Raw genomic sequence first — 20,932 nt, forward strand, 5'->3', positions numbered from 1 at the left:
ACTTCACTCGTGACCCTGAAGGAAAGAATGAGCCATTTACTTTCAGGCAGACTTGTGCCCTCAGATCAGTGCACAAACCATACCTGAAAAATGACTCCTCATAACAGCAAAACAGTCCCTTATGTGAATTTTACTTTCACTTTTCTGAGACTAAATTTTCTTACCTTTCAAATGAGGTTAATAAGAAAGTACTTCATAAACTGAGTCTTTTAATTAATTTATTGTGCAAATCATTTCCCTGCCTTGCCTTAGTTAATGGTTTCTTGACTTGCTTCGGCCAGAAAAATTCACCCAGTGCCAACTCTTTGGTGAGCTTCTACTCAGTGAGCCCATAGTAGATACATCATCTGAGACCTATTATCCAAGGTTTTCCAGCTCAGCATGCATTCTCCAAGTATGACCTTTGAGAACAATCTAGCTACCTTCTAAGTAAGACTGATTAAGACTTCTTTTGCCTTCTATTTCTTGATGAGGCAACAGAGTAAGATTCCCCTCGTGTGGCAAATATTTAATAGATATCTATGAAACCAAACATTTCACCCTAAGGCTTTAGCCAGTTAAGCCAACTCTTGACTCTTAAAAGAGTACAGAGATAGGAGAGACCTGGTTTAAAAGAGTAGAGAGATAGGAGAGACCTGGTTTGGTCACTGGTTCACCCTGTGGCCATTTAGGCAAGTCACTGGACCTGTTCTCATCTGCCAAATGGGATAACAATCCCTCCCCCAGCCTTGCTTTCCTCCTAGAGTGCTTCTGATGATCAAGATAGGTAATTGAAGGGTTTGCAAACAGAACGTTTTCTGTGTTCTTGCTTATTATAGATTATAAAAAGAAGGTATTACTAAGAAGGAGAAAGGGGTTTGGTGAAAGTGTTTGGACAGTGAACTCATTCCTCACCTCCCAGTGACTTAAAAAACCCTCTGTTCCTAAAGCTGAGAATGTGGAAGGGGTAGGGGCACATGAGTCAGATTGGCTTGAAACAATCTATAGGAAATCCCTCTTTAGCTTGGATTCTGTAATGACTCCATAATATTGGCAAATGCATTTGGTAAATATAGGACTCCTTGTTTCATACTTTGCTTGATATTAATGATCAGATGGTCATTGAACAATGTTTTCTATATTCTGTCTTTAAGGAACTCTTGCATAATTTTGAAATTTGGGAGCTACTCTGTGGAAGGGGCAGAATTTTATTCTACCAAATAGTCAAAAATTATAGTATTGAATATTCTTTTTCATCCTCTCAGTCTCGGTCTCTGTCTCTCTCTGTCTCTCTCTCTCATTTTTATATGATGGTCAATAAAGTCAAGATTTAACTGTTTCTCCTGTTCACTTCCCAAGTTCAAGTCGCCATTCTTTGGCCATCTGATATGACCTATCACCTTGCTAACCTCATGTCTTTTTACACTTCACTTTCTCCTGAGTACTGACAAACTAATTTCCCAACCAACACTATCACACCCTACAGCTATATATACAAATAATTTGCTTGTGCTTTTCCCTTATGCCAGTTTTGTTCTTTCTCTAACTCCTTACCAGTTGAATCTATATCTATCCTTTAAAGTTTGGTTCACCTACCACTGCCTTCATGAAACCTTCTAGGATCACAGTTCAATAAGTAATGAATCTCTCTTACACACACACACATGAGTTTTGTGTCTCTCTTACACTTGTGAAATACTACATATCATAGTGTCACAATATATCTGTTTATCAAAGTTATGGAATAGTGTGTATCATGTTGATGTCTTATCTTCCTATTAATCTATAAGCTCCATGAGGACAGGGACCAGTATCTTATAATCATTGTATTTCCCGCTTCCCCTCAGTACTTAGCTTGGGTGACTCTTCAAACACATAATAGATACGTGATAATTGCATATCAAGTTTATTTTTGAACTTGCTTACCTAATCTCAGTGAACATGAAACCTGCAGATGCTGTGAAGTCCCCAAAAGAATGACTCACATTTATGATTCATACAGTTCATTGATCAGAAATTAGACTGCTGCTAATGATGGTCATTGCTAAGACAGTGATTCTCCAAATGGGATCCAGGGACCTTTCCAACAGCTATAAAATCAAAACTATTTTTATACTGACATCTTAATGTCTATAACCCAATAAATATTTTTAAATGTAACCCACTTCTACTAACTCACTTCATGACCCAAGACAAATCATTGAGCCTTGTTTTTCTCATCCGCTAAATGGGGATCCCTTCCCTGTCTTGTTCCTAGAGCATTTCTGAGACTCAAGATAGACATGAGGATATGTGGGGTGGAATCTTAAAAACTATTCTATAGAAGCTTTTATTACAGATTACCCTTAAGCAATAAAAGATCTTTGGGTTTTTAGGAGTAGAAAGAGATTTTGTGAGCAAAACTTTTGAGAATTACAGTGCTGAGGAAGTCAAAGAACCCTAACCCCTTAGCAAATCTGCTTAAAAAGAAGAGAGCAGAAAATCAAATTAGTAATATAGTAAATGAATAAGGTTAAATCACAGCAAAATCAGAAGAAATAAAAATCTGAGCATGGGATGCAGTTATATGCTAAGGAAAAATTTAAGAATACCAAAGAATTCAGAAACACTTTCAAAATTATCAAATTCTCAAATTATCAGAAAATAAGAGAAATCTTTAATAGTCTGTCATCAGAAAAGGAAATAGACCTACCTGTAAAGGAACTACTAAAGGAAAAAACTCCTTATCTGATAGACCTACCAGAGAATTCTATCAATCTTTTAAAGAACAATACCCCCATACTTAAACGATTTATTTCCTGTCTCCCATTTTTTTTACTTGTTTTTCCAATTACATGCAAATTACATGCAAAGATAGTTTCAACATCCATCCTTTTGCAAGTTTGTGAGTTCCACATTTTTTCTACCACCCTCCCTTCCCTGTCCTTTTCCCATGGCAGCGAACAATCTGGTACAATTTCCTCAGATACAATCATATTTAACATATTTACATAATAGCCATGTTTCACAGATTATTTTAAAAAATGAGTAAGGACTCAACCAGAATCCCATTTTGAGAGATAGTCCTAATAGCCACCTAAACCAGGAAAAGGAAAAATAACTCAAAATATAACTCAAACTCCATTATTAGCCCAGGCTAATAATATTAATGAATATAACCTCAAATTTTAAGCAATCCTATCAGACTATGATTTATCCAAGAAATTATTCAGGGTAATCAAGTGATCAAGAAGAGTTATATTAGGGCTACAAGGACTTTTGATGTTTTATCTCACCATAGTATCCTCTATATTCATCTCTATTCCCCAAGAGACATCCAATATGACAAATAGTGGATTGTGGTTTGGGTTCTTTTGGTTTTTTTAGAGAGAAAAAAAAGACAGCACAACTGATTAATACAATGAGAAAGTCTGAAATTATGTGTAATGCATATGAATCTCCTGCATCCACAAAGGTGGAGTTTAGGAATATCTTCTCATATTTCTTCATTAAAGTCCCCCCTTGTTCTTTATAATTTTGTTACATTTACTTTTGATCTTTTTGGACATTATCTTAAATACTGTAACGATGGAAAAGTTTTTAAGAGGTACTGGCCTTGGTGATGCTAGTGTTAGAAGAAGAGCCAGTTTTATTCCAACAGTGAACCCTTGGAAATATTCCTGGAAATAGTGAAACAAGAAAGCACCTGTCTGGGAACTTCCCAAATGTTGTTGCATTCACTTTAACTGGCTAAACCCTATCTCCTTAGTATATGATTTATGTTTTTCATTTGCTCTTCAAACTTTGGTTTTTTTTGCAAGGCAAATGGGGTTAAGTGGCTTGCCCAAGGCAACACACCAAGGTAATTAAGTGTCTGAGGCTGGATTTGAACTCAGGGACTCCTAACTCCAGTGCCGGTGCTCTATCCACTGCCCCCACTGTGTTACCTAGCTGTCCCTCAAACTCTTTTAATAGTGAAACTGAGGTAAATTTTTTTTGTCATTGTTTTTCAGTTGTTTTTCTTGTGTCTGGCTCTATTTGGAGTTTTCTTGGCAAAGCTACTAGTGCCTTTATCTTATCCAGCTCATTTTACAGAGAGAAGAAACGGAAGTAAACAGGCTTTGGTGACTTGCCCAGGGTCACTTAGCTATTAAATATCTAAATATTTGTTTTTGGTGAGGCAAGTGGGGTTAAATGACTTGCTCAGGGTTACATAGATATTAGCTAACAAATGTCTGAGGTCAGATTTGAACTCAGTCCAGGATCAGCTGCCTCCCCTCCTCCCAGAAAATTGTAATAACTCCTTTTTCTGAATTACCCAAATTCCTAATATGCTGAGTCACAATAAATAAGGTTCAACTAGTTTCAAGTTCCTGCCCTACCCAGACTTCATCAGAATCATTCTTTTGTTATCTACATCTAAATTTCCCCATCCCAGAAAGCAATTTCTTTTTTTTTTTACTTAAAGGTATTATTTATTTTGAGTTTTATAATTTTTCCCCTAATCTTACTTCCCTCCCCATCCCCCACAGAAGGCAGTTTGTCAATCTTTACATTGTTTCCATGGTATACATTGATCCAAATTAAATGTGATGAATGAAATCATATCCTTAAGGAAGAAACATAAAGTATAAGAGATAGCAAGATCATTCAATAAGATAGCAGGGTTTTTTTTCTAAATTAAAGGTAATAGTCTTTGGTCTTTGTTCAAACTCCACGGTACTTTCTCTGGATACAGATGATATCCTCCAACACAGACAGCCCCAAATTGTCCCCGATTGTTGCACTGATGGAATGAGCAAATCCAGCAAGGTTGATCATCACCCCCATGTTGCTGTTAGGGTGTACAGTGTTTTTCTGGTTCTGCTCATCTCACTCAGCATCAGTTCATGCAAATCCCTCCAGGCTTCCCTGAATTCCCATCCCTTCTAGTTTCTAATAGAACAATAGTGTTCCATGACATACATATACCACAGTTTGCTAAGCCATTCCCAATTGAAGGACATTTACTTAATTTCCAATTCTTTGCCACCACAAACAGGGCTGCTGTGAATATTTTTTTGTACAAGTGATGTTTTTACCTTTTTTCATGTCTTCAGGTTATAGACCCAATAGTGGTATTGCTGGATCAAAAGGTATGCTCATTTTTGTTGCCCTTTGGGCACAGTTCCACCAGAGGAGCAATTTCTTAACCAAAAACAAAAATATTTTTAAGAAATTTTAAAAAAGAAGAAAAATTAGCAATATATATTTTTTAAAAAATCTGAACGTATGTACAATAGCATCAGAAATCCTAAGTAAGTTCTATGATCTCTTCCTACTCTGACATTTTGTGAGTCAATGATTCTCAAAAGTCAACTAGATTTAATCTGCCCCTGATATTCAGGGTTCCTCCTCCTTATCCCTTGGGTTTCATCTATGAGATCACCCCCCCCCCCAAATACACTGGAAACCCCACTCTAAACATCACATTCACTCTAACACCCCCCCCCCCCCCCCAATAGCACCAGCTAGGACTGTTGCAAACAAGCACAGAAATTATGTCCCAGACATGGGGCATTGGGGGGTAATTTTCCTCCCAGGAGGACTGGTATAGGACCCAGCTGTTGACCCTTTGGGCAAGAGGAAGAATGAGAAAAGCATTTCTTCCAGGTTTTGGTGGGGAGTTTATGAGACTCCAGGGAACTTGATTTCTGGTAGCTTTTTATTTGTTTTTATCTTTCTGAACTGGTCCTTAATTACCTTGAGAATTCCTTCTACCTGAAGGAGGGCACTGGAATCTGTTTTTAGTAAAGGACTGTTTTTTTGGACCCTGCCTCTGAGTGAGGCCTTGTATGAGATACAGAATAATGACTCAGACACAGAAGCTTGGATTTTCCAAGATATTTCCTTGCATCTTCACACAATATACAGTGAAGAAGGGTTGATTAGAGGGGAAGTGACTTGCTCAGGATCACAAGCTACTAGTCTGGCAGAATATGAATTTGGGTCTTCATGACTTTCTAGTGTCACTCTGTTACATGTCTGAAGACTTAAGGACCAGCCTGGTTAAGTTTCCAAGAGGTCAGTCACCAAGGCAGCTGTCAGGTGATGTATGTTCCAGCTATAGCAGTGTTCAGAGACAATCTACTAAGGCCTAGAGATGTGGGGATTGCTATTTGGTGGAGGGATAATCCATACCATCAAAATCACAATTCTTTAAGTTAAAAAAAAGGGGTTGTATCCAGTTTTCTATAAACAATGCCCCAAACTATAATTGTGGCATTTCAGATCCTATGTAGCCAGAGGGTGGGAAAGCAGTTTTCCATATTACTGAGAGTGCTACCCCCTGTGCCCTTTGGGAGGGTCCCTTAAACAAGAATCCTTAGAATCAGTATGACCCCTAAGGGACAGTATGACCCTTATGCTGCTAGCTGGAAATGAGCTGAAAAGGGACCAAAATGGCAGCAGGACTTTAAAAAAAAAGGCCAATATTAAAGGACGGCCTCTTCTGTCTAGGAAAATCTGGTATCATCACTGTAAGGGGGCCCCCAAACCATTTGGCCTAATTCCTTTTGTAGAAGGGGATAGTGATTAATGCTTATCTTGGGAATGACTGATGAGGGACCCTATTGCCAGCTCACTTAAAGAGGTATCTTTTACCCAAGCAGTGAGTCCCAGACTTCTTGGCCTTCCCACTGTCCTCCAGGGCTCCCCTCCTTTCCTCATACTCATCCCCTTCCCCTTGCCAGAAAATTACCCCCACCTTTATTTCTTACAGGTTCCTGTTCACAGCCTGGCGGCCATGCCTCCAAGTAGGTACAATTTTGTGGAGAAAGCTTGATAAAACAATCCATCCTGCCCTTCTCTTCATGTTCTGCTTTCCTTGCTTGTCTTCCTTCCGCCTCTCCAGAGCCCTGGGAATTTGGGGCGAGATGGGGAGGAGGAGAGGGGTGCTTGATAAGGTTCATGCTCCTTTAATCAACTGGACAGTACCCTTGCCCCTTCCATGATCCTGCGATGCTGTGTGTTCAGAATGATTCACTTTGGGTGTCCAAATGATTGTGTTCATACCTTCATTTCTGTCTGCATCACCTGTACTCAAGGGAGATGGGGTGATGGGAGGGGGGAGCACTGCAAAAATGGGGGAATTTCTGAGGGGGGAAACCGAGCAGCCTTTTTCAGATAGGATCCTAAGAGGGTCAAGGAGAGTGGGGGTGGGAGAAAGTTATTTTTCAGTACCACAAAGATGATAGGAGTATAGGCAGCCAACCATCATCCTGCCTGCCCGCCTAATCTCAGCATCTTCTCTACTCCCCAGGAGAACATAACAGGCAGAGCCCCCAAACTAAAGCAGAAGCTGCTTCCTCAGAAGTCTGCAAGTTCCGAGAAGTCAGCCCAGTCTCAGCCAACTTGGAACCCCGAGGCTCCAAGACCAAAAAGAAGAAGAGGGGGACCCCTGGGCCATGCTCTGAGGAGTCTGGACAACCAGGAGCCACCCCTGAGATGGAGCCTGCATCAGAGAGAGCCTCAGAAGGCCAGGCCCCCCTTGGGCTCCCTGGCCCCCTGCTCCGTGCCCGCTTCCATCGCCTGCTACAGGCTGCCTGGCAGGATGGCCTACCACTGCCCACAGGCAGGCGAAGAGGCCTGGCACAGACTCAGCCCCCACCCTACCCAGAACTGGTAGGGTAGAGGTGCCATGCTGAAGGTGTGGTGGGTCCTTTCCAAGACTTCAAGTCAAAGTTTTATATTCTGAGACTATGATTGCTGTTTTCAGCTAAAACATGAGCCTTAGGTCCAGTGCTCCCTGGATATCTAGGAAGATGCCCAGAAGGGCCAGGTCTGGCTCCAGAGATGCCCTGGGGCCTAGCTGTATGCCCTACTGGCCTTCCGAGGCTGAGCACCAGAGTACCAATGACTCCCTGCCCTCCCCTGTTCTAGTCTGCGCTTGCCTTCCTGCCACCCCCTTTCCAATATTCCTCTCCAGAACAAGGACTTGCCTGAGAACTGGAGACTATTCTTGCTTTCTGTCCCTCAGGACTTGAACCTTAGGCTGGTCCTCTTTTCTCATCTCCCTGCTTCTCTTTGGCTTGCTACCTCCTCTCACTAGCCCCAGGCCAAATCTTTCCTCCAGGTATCCTCATTCTTGCTCCTCCTTGGCCCTGGGGTGGAGATAAGAGACCCAGGTACAGAACCCTCTGCTGCTTCTGCCCCAGGCTTGCCCCTACTTCAGGTAGAATATGGTGAGGTGGGGGGAGCTGCCAGGGATTCTCCTAAAGCACAAAATTCCCCAGGGAAGTCATGGGCCTCTTCCCCTCCTCACTTTTCCCCTTCTATAGATCCTGCCTTGGAAGATCTGCTTGATATGGAGAAAAACATTGCCAGATATTTGGGCATGAGGGCTTGCCATGATGACCCATCTGAGCAGAGTCCGATTCTGGCCATTAAGTCATGGGTCTACTCAGTGACTATAAAGGAAGGGATGCCCCAGAAACAGGCATACTCCAACACTAAGGAGAGCTGACTCCCTTAGGTGGGCATCTTGGTCCCTCCCCAGATCCTGGACAGAGAATGAGATCACCCAGGATTCCCTGGTCTCAATTCAGTTCCATTTTCTAGGCATTTTCAGGCCAGATGCATCCTAGGCAACATTAACCAACCCCTGTACTTAAAAAAAAAAGCTGTGGGGACATCTTGGATACATGCCACACCTACCTACCAGGGCCCCAGGTCTGCCTCTGGCATGATCCAAGGAAGGGGAGGAGAACTGAGATGTTTCTAAAGCTGTTTGTCACTAAAGGCTCCTGAGAAATTCGGGTCTCCATTGAGCATTTGGCCCAGGACAGCAGTCTCACACTCCCCTTTAGCTGTGTCCAAGACACAGTCCTGCCTCCAAAGGGATGATCTGGCCATAGTTCTGTCCACCTCTGATGACTGGACATTCCTCAGACCTATGCCTCCCGCTTGGTTACAAACATCCCCTTTTTGTGCTCCGATCACAGGAAGAACAAGCAGGGGTGGGCGCAGGACCCTCACTACCCCCCCTCCCAGAAGTTGGTTCTTAAGAATCAGCTCTCTTTTAAGGAGACAGTCTCCCCACCCCCACCACCACCACCTCATAGACTCCAACAGGCAGCCTGGCCTGGCTCTCTGCCCCAGAGAAGTGACACTTCCCCTTCCTGCAGCCCCTGGCCACAGCTGGGGTCTCTTTCCTTGTGTGTGTACATTTTGTACAGTTCTTGGCCCAACTCAGTCCCTTGACTATTTAATGTTTTGTAAGGAGGCGGCCAGCCCCGGTGGCAACACGCCAAATAAAAGTTATTGGGTTGTTTTGGAAGTGGTAGTCATGATTTGGGAAGAGGAAGGGGGCTCCTTGGCTGGGAGGCTTGTGGTCTGGGAAGGTTCAACCAAGAGGATCTCTGATTTGGGAGAGTGACTTCAAAAGAAATGGTTCAACCTGGGCAGAATCTGAAACCAGGGCTCAGGTGTTGCTGGGGTGAGGTGGGGGTTGAATCAGCTGTGACAGGTTAAGTATGGAGGGAAGCTGGGTGTAGAAAACAAACAAAACCTTGCAGGTATCATTATAACTCCCTGTCTAGGGTTCCATCCTTGAAAGCCTTTGCTTAAATCCATTGAGGTAGAGCTCACCACCTAGCAAGGAATCCTTTTCATTGGTCTGAAGTTTTGCTTTTCTGCTGAATTAATTCCCTGATCAGCCTCCACTGAATACACTTTATCATGCCAGATACAGCCTAGGCAACATTGTGAATCTCCCCCCACAACCCCACCCCCACCCCAGCTCAGCCTCTATTGAACACACTTGACCTTAGCCAAAGTTCTTACATTAAGTCATTTTTGGAGGCTTAGAGGCTAGAATGCTGGGGAAGTGAAGACCTGGGTTTCAATGAGTCCTCAGACTCTTAATAGTTATGTGACCTTGGGCAAATAACTTAACCTCAGATCTCCTTTCACATAAAATTAGAATGCCAGTGCCTATCTTCTCAAATGTTGTGATCAAATAAGGAATTGTCCTTAAAGTACCTGGCAACCCTTAAAATTGCCATAAAAAGATGAACTAAATTCTGGGGTCCAGAACTACATGCCCACTAGATAACAAGCTAGGCATCTAGTATTAGGTTCTAGGGAAACAAGGATACAAAATTAATGACAAAAGAATGTCAACTGCACCACTCTTGGGTGTAATTAAGCTTGGGGTCCACTGAAACTAAGATTTTTTTTTACATGGACTATTTTTTTTTAGGTTTTTTGCAAGGCAAATGGAGTTAAATGGCTTGCCCAAGGCCACACAGCTAGGTAATTATTAAGTCTGAGACTGGATTTGAACTCAGGTACTCCTGACTCCAGGGCCGGTGCTCTATCCAATACGCCACCTAGCCGCCCCAACATGAACTATTTTCTAGCCATGTCCCCAGGCTATAAAAAAATATATGGCATACAAAGAGCTCCCAGAATACCTCCCTTTGATCCAGGCTGTTGACTTGTTTTAGTTAAGTGACTTGTCCAGGATCACAGCTAAGAAATGTTGGCTGTAGGATTTGAGTCCAGGTTTTCACAATTCAAAGACCAATTTTCTGTACTCTGCCTTACGTCATTTATTCATTCCAGCCTAATGGTTAAGTTATTTTGGGATTCTAATTCGATCATCCAAAATGACATTTACACATTTATAAGCATGCATTCCAGTCTTGGTGTCACTGATAATGATGTTGCTAGGAAATAGAACCAGGGACAGAGCCTTCCTTCAACCACTAATCGAGACCTCCCTGACTTGTTCTCCCATTGGATTTCGAATGATGAATTTGTGCAGTTCTGCCTCACTTAAATCCAGTTCAGAAGCAAGTTGAGACATCGTTCTGTGATGTCAGTTGTCCTCAAAATGAAGGATGGCCGACCAGAGCCCTCCCTCATCAACCTTAAACCTATTCTACTGCCAATAGACTTTCATTACCTGTAATCCAACCATTTCCAAATCCACCTGTTTCTTTAATCCAGTCCTTACTGAGAAGTGATATCAAGTACCTTCCTGAAACCCAAAAGTAGCATTTATTAATCCACTAGTATAGTAATACAGTCTAGTGGGGGGAAAAGATCCTGGGAAGGAAACACAAGTCACTGTGTCATTAGTCTACATATGATTGCAACCCCTCCACACATTTGCTTTTGGGTGTGAGTCCTGTGGATCTCCTCCCCCATCCCCCCAGTCTATTCTATTTGCTAATTTACTTCTCTGGGACTTTCCAAATACATAAAATGAGGGGATTCAACCTGAAAACCCTTGAAGTCTATTTCAACTCCAGCACCATTACTAAGAAACCAAGTAGTTAGTATATGGACTGTCCAATAGTTACCCTCCCCACTTCCTTCCCCCAGACTATTTAATAAGCTTGAGATCATAGTTCTAGATGGTGATTATAATAATTAGCATTTCTAGAGTGGCTACTTCTTACCAGGCCCCTCTGCCATGCACTTTACATCTGATCCTCATAACACCTCTGAGAAGGAGCTGCTATTATCCTGATTTTACAGCTGAAGCAGACAGGTTAAGTGACTTGTCCAAAACCACACAACTAGTTCCTGAGGCAGCAGTTGAACTCAGAACTTCTTGATTTCAGACCCAGGACTATCCATTGTACCACCAACTAACTTCAAAGTTCCTCTTGGCTATATTCTAGTAGCGTCAAACTCAAAAAAACAGAATCACTAAACTATTCACATTATTTACATTTTTTTTGGTATTTCTATATTTCCCAATTACATTTTAACCCAATTCTATCCTTGAGTCTTTGACATGCCTGCTCAAGTCTAATTCCCTCATTTTATAGAGGGAATGCCAAGCTTGCCCAAAGTCACCCAGTCACTAAGTCTCAGAGGCAGGATTTGAACCAAGGACTGTGATTCAGAGTTAGCCCTGTACCGATCCCTGATGTCAGGCTTTATGACCCTTCTATACAAGCTTCTCTTGTCAACGTATTGCTGCCTGCTCATGCCCACCCCATCTCTATTGTAATTTAGTGACTGATCACTGTCTTAAGAATACTCTTAAGAATGCAGTATTCTATGACCATAGTTATTCAGCACCCCAAGAATCCCATTTTAGAGGGAGGAGAGATCAACCTAACATTTCATGAATAGAAACCCACCCTTGAAATCCAAAAACTCATTCATGACATAGTCTTAGAGGTTGGCCTAGGTCACTTGGGTTAAGTCACTTGCCCAGGGTCACAGAACAGTTGTGAGGTCCAGTGATGCAATGAAGAAAGGTTCAAATCTCAGCTTTGTTTCTTATTCCATTGCATGACCTTTGATAAGTCACTTCTCCCTAAACCTCAACTTTCTCCTCTAAAAAATAGTTTGGTTCAACTAAATGGACTAAAGTCTTTTTCAGTTATAGACCTGGAGTCCTATGACTCAGAGACAATGAGCCTTTAAACTCAGGTCTTCCTGTGTCCAAGGCCGGTCTCCCTATCTCACCCAGCAACCCCTTGCAGCTGACCCTGATAGTGATTAGTAGGGAAGCCTTAACTACTTATTTTTCCAACCTGGACCAGTTTGCTCCTTCTTAGCTGGCTCTCAGAGGCTCACCATATCAGTATTTTTTTTGAATGTTATTTCATTTTTAAAATTATATGCAGGGGGCGGCTAGGTGGCACAGTGGAGTCAGGAGTACCTGGGTTCAAATCCAGCCTCAGACACTTACTAATGACCTAGCTGTGTGGCCTTGGGCAAGCCACTTAACCCCATTGCCTTGCAAAAAGTAAAAAAATAAAAAATAAAAAAATAAAATTATATGCAAAGATAGTTTTCAACATTTACCTTTGGCATTTCACATCTTTCTATCTCCCTTCCCTCCTCATGACAACTAGTCGTCTAATATATCATCATATCAGTATTGCAGAAACCCAATTGATGTTAACCCTACTGCAGGGAAGATTTCTAGAACTCAAGAAAGTCATGCAGCTTCTGCCTTTCTAGTAGCAGGTACTACTATGATACTATTCCCTGTAGCAGAATATTGTTTTTTTTTTAAAAAAGACCCTTGTTCCATGGAGAATATTGGGGGCCATCAGTGCAATTTCTCCAAGGCCACCTACCTCTGTATGGGAGATTAAAATAAGGAGGCTAATTGGTCTGGCCAGATTCACATCGAGAAGAAAAGGTCTTAAACCCAGACACCCATCACCTATAATGTCCCTTCCAGCTTTAAAAACTATAATCCCATGATTCTTCCAGAAGAGCAAAACACCTTGACTGGGAAGCCTAAAGAAGAAACAAAGTCAATCTTTGGAAAGAAACAGTTGTAGTGGGAGACAGAACTCCCATTTATTTGCCTCATCAAACGTTTTCCCATCACCCCCTATCTTTCCTTTTTCTCTATTAAAGCTGAGGGGGTGGGGTGAGCAGAATAGTTTTCATTCTTATAGAGTGCAAAGAGTAAGAATTATGGGGAAGGGGAAGAGCATTGTGGAGGGTGTTTTAGAGCCTTGCAGGCTGCTGTTTGATGATATGGTCTTCCCAGGCTTTTAAGTTCCAAATAGGACATCCCCTCCCTACCTGTTGGGAACAGGTCTGGAAGCTGAGATCCTGTCTTCTCTCAACAGAAGCCCAGCAGGAGATCTCCTTAAACCCCAAATCTGAGCACTTTTCCTCCATCTCTTCAGTAGGAGAAATCTCCCATAATCAGCCCTGAACCATTGGGATGGAGATGATTCAACACTGGCCTAGTCGAAATTAAGTTGATGAAACAAAAGACTCAGGTGAGGCCCTGCAGTGCAGGACCTTAATGGGCAAGGTATAAAAGCGCTGAGGAAGGCTCTGTAGCCAATTGATTCTGTTCGCGAGAGGAATGAGAGGTTGAGTAGCTGGTACTAAGGTAAGTAAGACCAGAGGTGAGGTAGGGCTAAAAAGGAGACCTTTCCTTTCTAATGTCAAGGTACCTGTCTTAGAGATGGAGAAACACTGAGCCTCTTGGGGCAAAATTAGTCTGCGGCGGATATATTAAGAGGGCAAAGAGTGATTGGTGTCCTTCAGCTACTTCCTATGCCCCTTCCTCAGGGCCCTTCTTTCCCTATTCTTCCCCCTCTATTTCCACTCAAATTCTCCGTCCTTTCCCTGACAACCTGACTCCATCTACATCAAAATTCCTTCAGTTTATCTCAGTTCTAGGTAATTCTCAAAGGACTCTGTTCTTGCTGAAATCATCTTTCCTGCAGATGTGAAGAAACAAATTGGGACTTTCTTTTTAGGAATATTAGCCCTATCACATGGGGATCATAAAATGCTGAATATCACAGCTAGAATAGATTTGGCCCTCCCCATTCTGCCTTCTTTTTTTAAATGTTATTTTATCTTACTTTTTCTATTGCATGCAAAGCTAGTTTTCAGTATTCATCTTTTGAGTTCCACATTTTTCTATCCTTCCCTTCCCTCCCCATGACAGTAAGTAATCTGTTATAGGTTATTAATCTGATATAAATTATCTCCCTTCCTCTTACAGATCAGGAAAAAGAAATTTTAAATGCAGTGTCTTGCCAAAGTCAGAAAGGGAATAAGTGGTAGAAATGAGACTAAAACTAGTCTTCCCTGTCCATCACACTAACCAATCAAACAAGAGGTTTAATGGGTAACCTTCAGGGATTATGGAAGACATTTAAGATAGTTAAGATAGTTTTCAACAATCATTTTTGTAAGGTTTTGAGTTCCACATTTTTCTCCCTCCTCTACCCAGAGAATAATCTAACATAGGTTACATATGTATAACTATGTTAAGCATAGCTCCACATTAATCATTATAAGAGAAGAATCAGAACAAAAGGAAAATAACCATGAGGGGGAAAAACTTCATAATACATAAAAACAAATTTGAAGACCTTTAGTATTAAAGAGATTATGAGTAGGGTTCTTTCCAATGTCCCTACTTGGATCTATGGAGGCAGCTGCTTTCTCACAGGATCTTTTCTGCTAAGGGTCAGAGTTCTCAGTGATAGGGACACCAGTTGGTTTGGACAACCAGACCAGGTCTCCTGGCTGCTCAATAAGACAACCCATATGCTTTGCTGAGAACTAAATACTGGAGAGGAGATCCAAACCCAAATGTCCTGACTCTAAGCTCAGGATATTTTCTCCTCTACCATGCTACCCACAAGGTGTTATGGGATGAGTACTCCTAAAATAACTGGGGCCTTTCAACAGCCTGCCCTGATACTTTGGGGTCCCTGACTTTGAGAGACTAGTTGAATCAGCAGAATCAGATTAGGAGTCCAGAGATCTGCATTCTAGTCTTGGCTTTGCCTCTGAGTAATGTGACTTCAGGCAAGCCACTTTACCTCCCACCTCACCAATAAAATGGAAATCCTAAACAACCTTAAAAGAATCAAAAAATTCAATTTATGTAAAACACTAACCATAAAATACCACATTATGGGGCAGCACATGAGATTATTATGATGAGATTGGCTTGTGTGAACTTTTAGGGAGAGCTGAGTGGTGGTTTGACTTTTTTTTTTTAATGTTACTATCTCCATGAGCTTGATTGTTCTTCTCAACATAGAACAGGAGCCCTGGTACAGTGCTAGGCATCTCCATATCATCCAAAGGGTTCATTCCACTGGGAGGAAGTTGGATGATGGTATGGCTTAAACTCCAGGAAAGGAATATTGAAAAATATCAAATTTAGGGAGATAGAAGACTTAAGCTTCAGATTATCTGGTATAAGCTTTAGAGAAATCTTACACACTTTAATTCCTTGTGACTCTAATCACTGTTTCCACTTAGACCACTCTTCTTTTGTGAGTTTTGTCTTGATAGAGGAAGGAGAGAAGCATTTACATAGCTTCTGCTGTTTACCAGACATCATACCAAGTGCTTTTTGATATTCTCATTTAATTTTGATTTATTCTAGAACTATGAACTCATCAGTGTAGGAACTCCCAGTATGGAAATTTCTTCCACAGACTGGCATCTTTTGTAACTAACTCTTTCAGAGTTGAGATGCTTGAAAAGTTAAGTAAATCACCCATGAAGACACAACTAGTATGTGTCCAGGGGCAGCATCTAAACCCAAGCCTTTCTGATTCCAACATGAGCCTGGCTGGTCTGCCTCCCTGGCAAATAATTACTAAAATGTGTGGTGGAAGGAGGACGATGAGTGAGTGAATGCCAGAACTAAACATTAAAATATAATAGTAATAATAAAAGGAGACTAGAAATTTTAAATTGATCAGACCCATCTTCAGCCCAAGCCTTTGACCCAAGAGATAAAGATAAAGTAGACCTCAAAAGTAGCCTGAATAGAGGTACTTGGGTTAAAGGCAAGTTTCCCTTGGTCCCAGAAGGAGGTAGTGCCATAGGAGGATGATGCCCAATAAAGACCTAAGAGCAAGGATTTTTTTGGGGGTGGGGTAGAGATCAGAGTTGGGGAAGGGAAGAGAGAAGAATAAATGAAAATCTCTCAACCGTACCATTCTCTTACAGATGAGGAAACCATGGTCCTCTTAGTGGTATTTGAAGTCAGATCTTCTTTTTTGAGGGTCCATTCCATTATACCATGTTGTTTCCTAATATCTGGTTTCTTTCCTGGAGAAATGGGAAGGAGTTCTTGTGCCTTTCTACCACTCCAACATAGTATTTCAGGGTAGGATCAATGTTGCCACACATTGCTATGCAGGTATAAGTATGATAGCTCTAAGTAGATTCTCTTGAACCAGCTGCTTATTCCCTCCAAAGTCCTTTCCATATCTAAGCACTTCTATTTTTAGGGACTCTAATGTATATATTTTTTCAACAAACCTTTTATTTTTTTCCCCAACTACATGCAAAGACAGTTTTCAACATTACATGTTTTTGCAAGTTTTTGAGTTCCACATTTTTTTTTTACCACCCCCTTTCCCTCCTTCCTCCCTATGGCAGTCTGATATAGGTTGTACATGTATAATTGTGTTGAACATATTTCCATATGAGTCATGTTGTGAAAGAAGATTTAGAACTAAGGGAAGGAAAAACCACCCAAAAGAAACATAAAAGAAGTGAACGTAGAGCCTTGGCTCTACATCCAGAATCCATAGTTTTTCCTCTGGATGTGGTTGGCATTTTTCATACTAGGTCTCTCCGGATTATTCTTGATCACTGAACTGCTAAGAGGAGTTACATGCATCATAGTTGACCATCTTGTGCTATTTTGCTTTTAATGTCTCCAATCTTCTGGTTCTGTTCACTTCATGTACTTTTTTTTTTTTTCAACCAATCAACATTTATTTTTAGTTTTTTTGAGTTTTACAATTTCCCCCCTATTCTTGCTTCCCTCCCCCCATCCCCACAGAAAGCAATCTTAGTTTTTTACATTGTTTCCATGGTATACATTGATCTAAGTTGAATATGATAGAGAAATCATAACCTTAAGGAAGAAAAATAAAGTCTGAGTAATAACAAAATTACATAATGAGATAATGGGTTTTTTCCTGAAATTGAAGGTAATAGTCTTTGGTCTCTATTCAAACTCCATAATTCTTTCTCTGGATACAGATGGTATTCTTCATTGCAGATACCTGAAAATTGTCCCTGATTGTTGCACTGATGGAATGAGCAAGTCCATTAAGGTTGACCATCACTCTTGTGTTGCTGTTAGGGTGTACAATGTTCCTCTGATTCTGCGCATCTCACTCAGCATGAGTTCATGCAAAATCCTTCCATACTTCCCTGAATTCCCATCCCTCCGGGTTTCTAACATGTGTGTACCATCACGTACATATACCACAGTTTGTTAAACCATTCCCCAATTGAAAGACTTTCACTTAATTTCCAGTTCTTTGCCACCACAAACAAGACTGAATATGAATATTTTTGTACAAGTGATTTTTTTTTTTACCCTTTTTCATAATCTCTTCAGGGTATAGACCCAGTAGTGGTATTGCTGGATCAAAGGGTATGCATATTTTTGTTACCAATCATTGGGCATAATACCAAATTGCTCTCAAGAAAGATTGGATGTTGGGGTGGCTAGGTGGGGCAGTGGATAGAGCACTGGCCCTGGAGTCAGGAGTACCTGGGTTCAAATCCAGCCTCAGACACTTCATAATTATCTAGCTGTGTGGCCTTGGACAAGCCACTTAACCCCGTCTACCTTGTAAAAAACCTTAAAAAAAAAAAAAAAGATTGTTGGTGGAGCTGTGAACTCATCCAATGTCCCCAATTTCCCATATCCCTTCCAACATTGATCATTTTCCTTTCTGGTCATATTGGCCAGTCTGAGAGGTGTGAGGTGGTACCTCAGAGATGCTTTAATTCGCATTTCTCTAGTAAGTAGTGATTTTGAGCAATTTTTCATATGTCTATGGATCACTTTGGTGTCCTCATCTGTAAATTGCCTTTGCATATTCATTGACCATTTGTCAATTGGGGAATGGCTTGTTTTTTGAAAATTTGACTCCATTTTCTGTATATTTTAGAAATGAGTCCTTTATCAGAATCATTAGTTGTAAAGATTGTTCCTCAATTTGCTACATTTCTTTTGATCTTGATTACAGTGATTTTGCCTGCACAAAAGCTTTTTAATTTATTTAATTTAATTTAGATAATCAAAATTATCTAGTTTGTTTTTAATGATGTTCTCCATCTCTTCCTTGGTCATAAACTGCTTCCCTTTCCATAGATTTGACAGGTAAACTACTCTTTGATCATCTAGTTTGCTTATAATATTGTTTTTATGTCTAAATCCTGTATCCATTTGGATCTTATTTTGGTGAGGTGATGGTCTAATCCAAGTTTCTTCCATACTAACTTCCAATTTTCCCAAGTTTTTATCGAAGAGAGAGTTTTTATCCCAATAGCTGGACTCTTTGGGTTTATCACATCCATGTACTCTTGCTGCCATCATCCTAGAGGTGGGTGGAGGAGAGTAGGATCCATGTTTGACAGGGAAGCGCTTCTATGTGCAGATCACTGGTTCATGATAATAGCCTTATGAAATGTGCTGTTATTACTCTGTTTTTATAGTTGAGAAAACTGAGGCAGACAGAGGTTAAGTGACTTGCCAAGCTAGTATAGAAATATCTAAGACTGAATTTGAACCTCGGATCTTTCCAACCTCAAATCTAGAATCCGTCTCACTGACAGATGAAGAAACTGTGACGAAAAGGGTGGGAATTGAGGTAGCAGGTCTGGAGAGAGCAGTATGACACAGTGGATGCTTGCTTCGGAGTTGGAGAAACTTGGGTTCACATCCCATTTCCAACATTTAACTGGGAAAATGACCTGTTCAAAGTCTCATTTTTCCATTTCTCTATGCATCAAATGGTGATAATTGGCCACTCGTCCCAGAACTGTGCTGAGGTTTGAATAAAAATATCTATAGAATACTTTGTATAACACCAAAGAACCACACAAATGGCAGTTATAGGTTATTTTTATTATATAGGTCTCAAGACTATTCAACCAAGGATAGCTACTTAGCAAGTTTTTACTGAATACTTACTCTAAGCTGTGTGTGTCTGTCTTAGATACACACTAGAACAATAGCTCTCCAGAGCTGTAGGGAAGTATACCTGTAAGCAATAATCTTTGGTAATTTAAATACCAAATGAGGAGTCCAAAGAGTCAGAGCCCAAGACATCATCACTTATAGGTTGGAATGATCACTGAAAGATTAATTAAATTGGGATTGGAGTTAGATTGGAAGAGTAGATTGGATTAAGATGCAAAGAAGGAAGGCATTTCAGGGGAAGGATGGCACTGAGCTGTGCTGGGTAAGCACTAGAAGCCAGGCCTGGCAGGGAGGTCCGCTCTGGGGGGTGTGGGTGGAAGACCACGAAAATAGTAACCACCCTCCACCAAGAGGTTTTTAAGGTTTGGAACAACTAGGTGGCTCAGTGGACAGAACATTGACCTTGGAGTCAGGAGGATGGGAGTTCAAATCCAGCCTCAGCTATTTGACACTTACTAGTGATCAGACCTTGGGCAAATAACTATGATTGCCTCATATCTAGGGCCATCTCCAGTCATCCTGATTCATATCTGACCACTGGATCCCAGATGACTCTGGAGGAAAAAGTAAGGTTGATAACTTAGCACAGCTTCCCCTCACTCAAATTCACTTCATGTGGCTTGTCTTGGTATCAAATTCCTGATGTCATGATCTTCTTGGAGAATGAAGAACAAGCATCATTATCATCATCGTCCTCATCATCAAGGTTTGGAGGTGGCTTGGCACATTCTCTCCCTTGTAGGCAACGTGAATCTTGCCCTCATTTCTACATATTAAAAAAAAAAAAAAAAAAAAAGACTCCGAGGGTAAATGGTTTGCTCTGTGGCCACAAAGCTAAGTGGTCTTTGAGCCCAGGTTTCTAAGGCCAACACTCTACCTACCCTGCTATCAATAACTAATATTCCAATCAGTGGGGGGAAAAGTCCTGATTTAGTGACCCTGGGCAAGTGACTTCATTACTAAGCCTTTGTTTTCTCATCTGTACAATAGAAATGATATATATACCTCAGATTTCCAGCTCAGTTTTATTTTTTATCTGTAGAAGGACATGGATAGCTTAGATTTTTAAGGAAAGCATTTTGCAGATCTAGAACTGATAGGACCTCAGAGGCTATCTAGTCATTCCTCCTTCCAACCCCAGGGAAACTGAGGCCCAGGTTGCATTGGTCAAAAATTGAGGTCCTCTGATTCTACATTCTGTGTTGCTCATTACATCATCCCACCTCTGGTCTTAAAGCACATTAGATGGTTTGGTTTTTTTTTTTTTAGGGTTTTTATTTTTTTGTAAGGCAAATGGGGTTGAGTGGCTTGCCCAAGGCCACACAGCTAGGTCATTATTAAGTGTCTGAGACCGGATTTGAACCCAGGTACTGCTGACTCCGAGGCTGGTGCTCTATCCACTGCGCCACCTAGCCACCCCCCACAATGGGTTCTTAAGGAGGGATTGGGACTATTACTGTTCCATCCTTCCCAGCATAATTTCTTCTAAATAAGATTTTT

General features: G+C 41.2%; 1 protein-coding gene across 3 annotated transcripts in view; it reads left to right on the forward strand.

The window, feature by feature from the left end:
• Nucleotides 1-20,932, forward strand: part of C4H15orf39 (chromosome 4 C15orf39 homolog) — a 37,569-nt gene that overhangs the window by 14,752 nt on the left and 1,885 nt on the right. The window contains exons 3-4 of one of the 3 annotated variants that reach the window (XM_074232742.1): nt 6,719-6,752; nt 7,259-7,351. In XM_074232742.1, coding sequence (XP_074088843.1) covers nt 6,719-6,752; nt 7,259-7,268 — 44 coding nt within the window. In that variant the 3' untranslated portion in view covers nt 7,269-7,351. Of the gene's footprint in view, nt 1-6,718; nt 6,753-7,258; nt 14,390-20,932 lie in introns of those variants that run through there. The other 2 variants (XR_012477774.1, XM_074232743.1) reach the window with 2 other exon arrangements.

This window comes from Macrotis lagotis, chromosome 4 (genome assembly GCF_037893015.1).
Source record: "Macrotis lagotis isolate mMagLag1 chromosome 4, bilby.v1.9.chrom.fasta, whole genome shotgun sequence".
NCBI classification, from domain to species: Eukaryota; Metazoa; Chordata; class Mammalia; order Peramelemorphia; family Peramelidae; genus Macrotis; species Macrotis lagotis.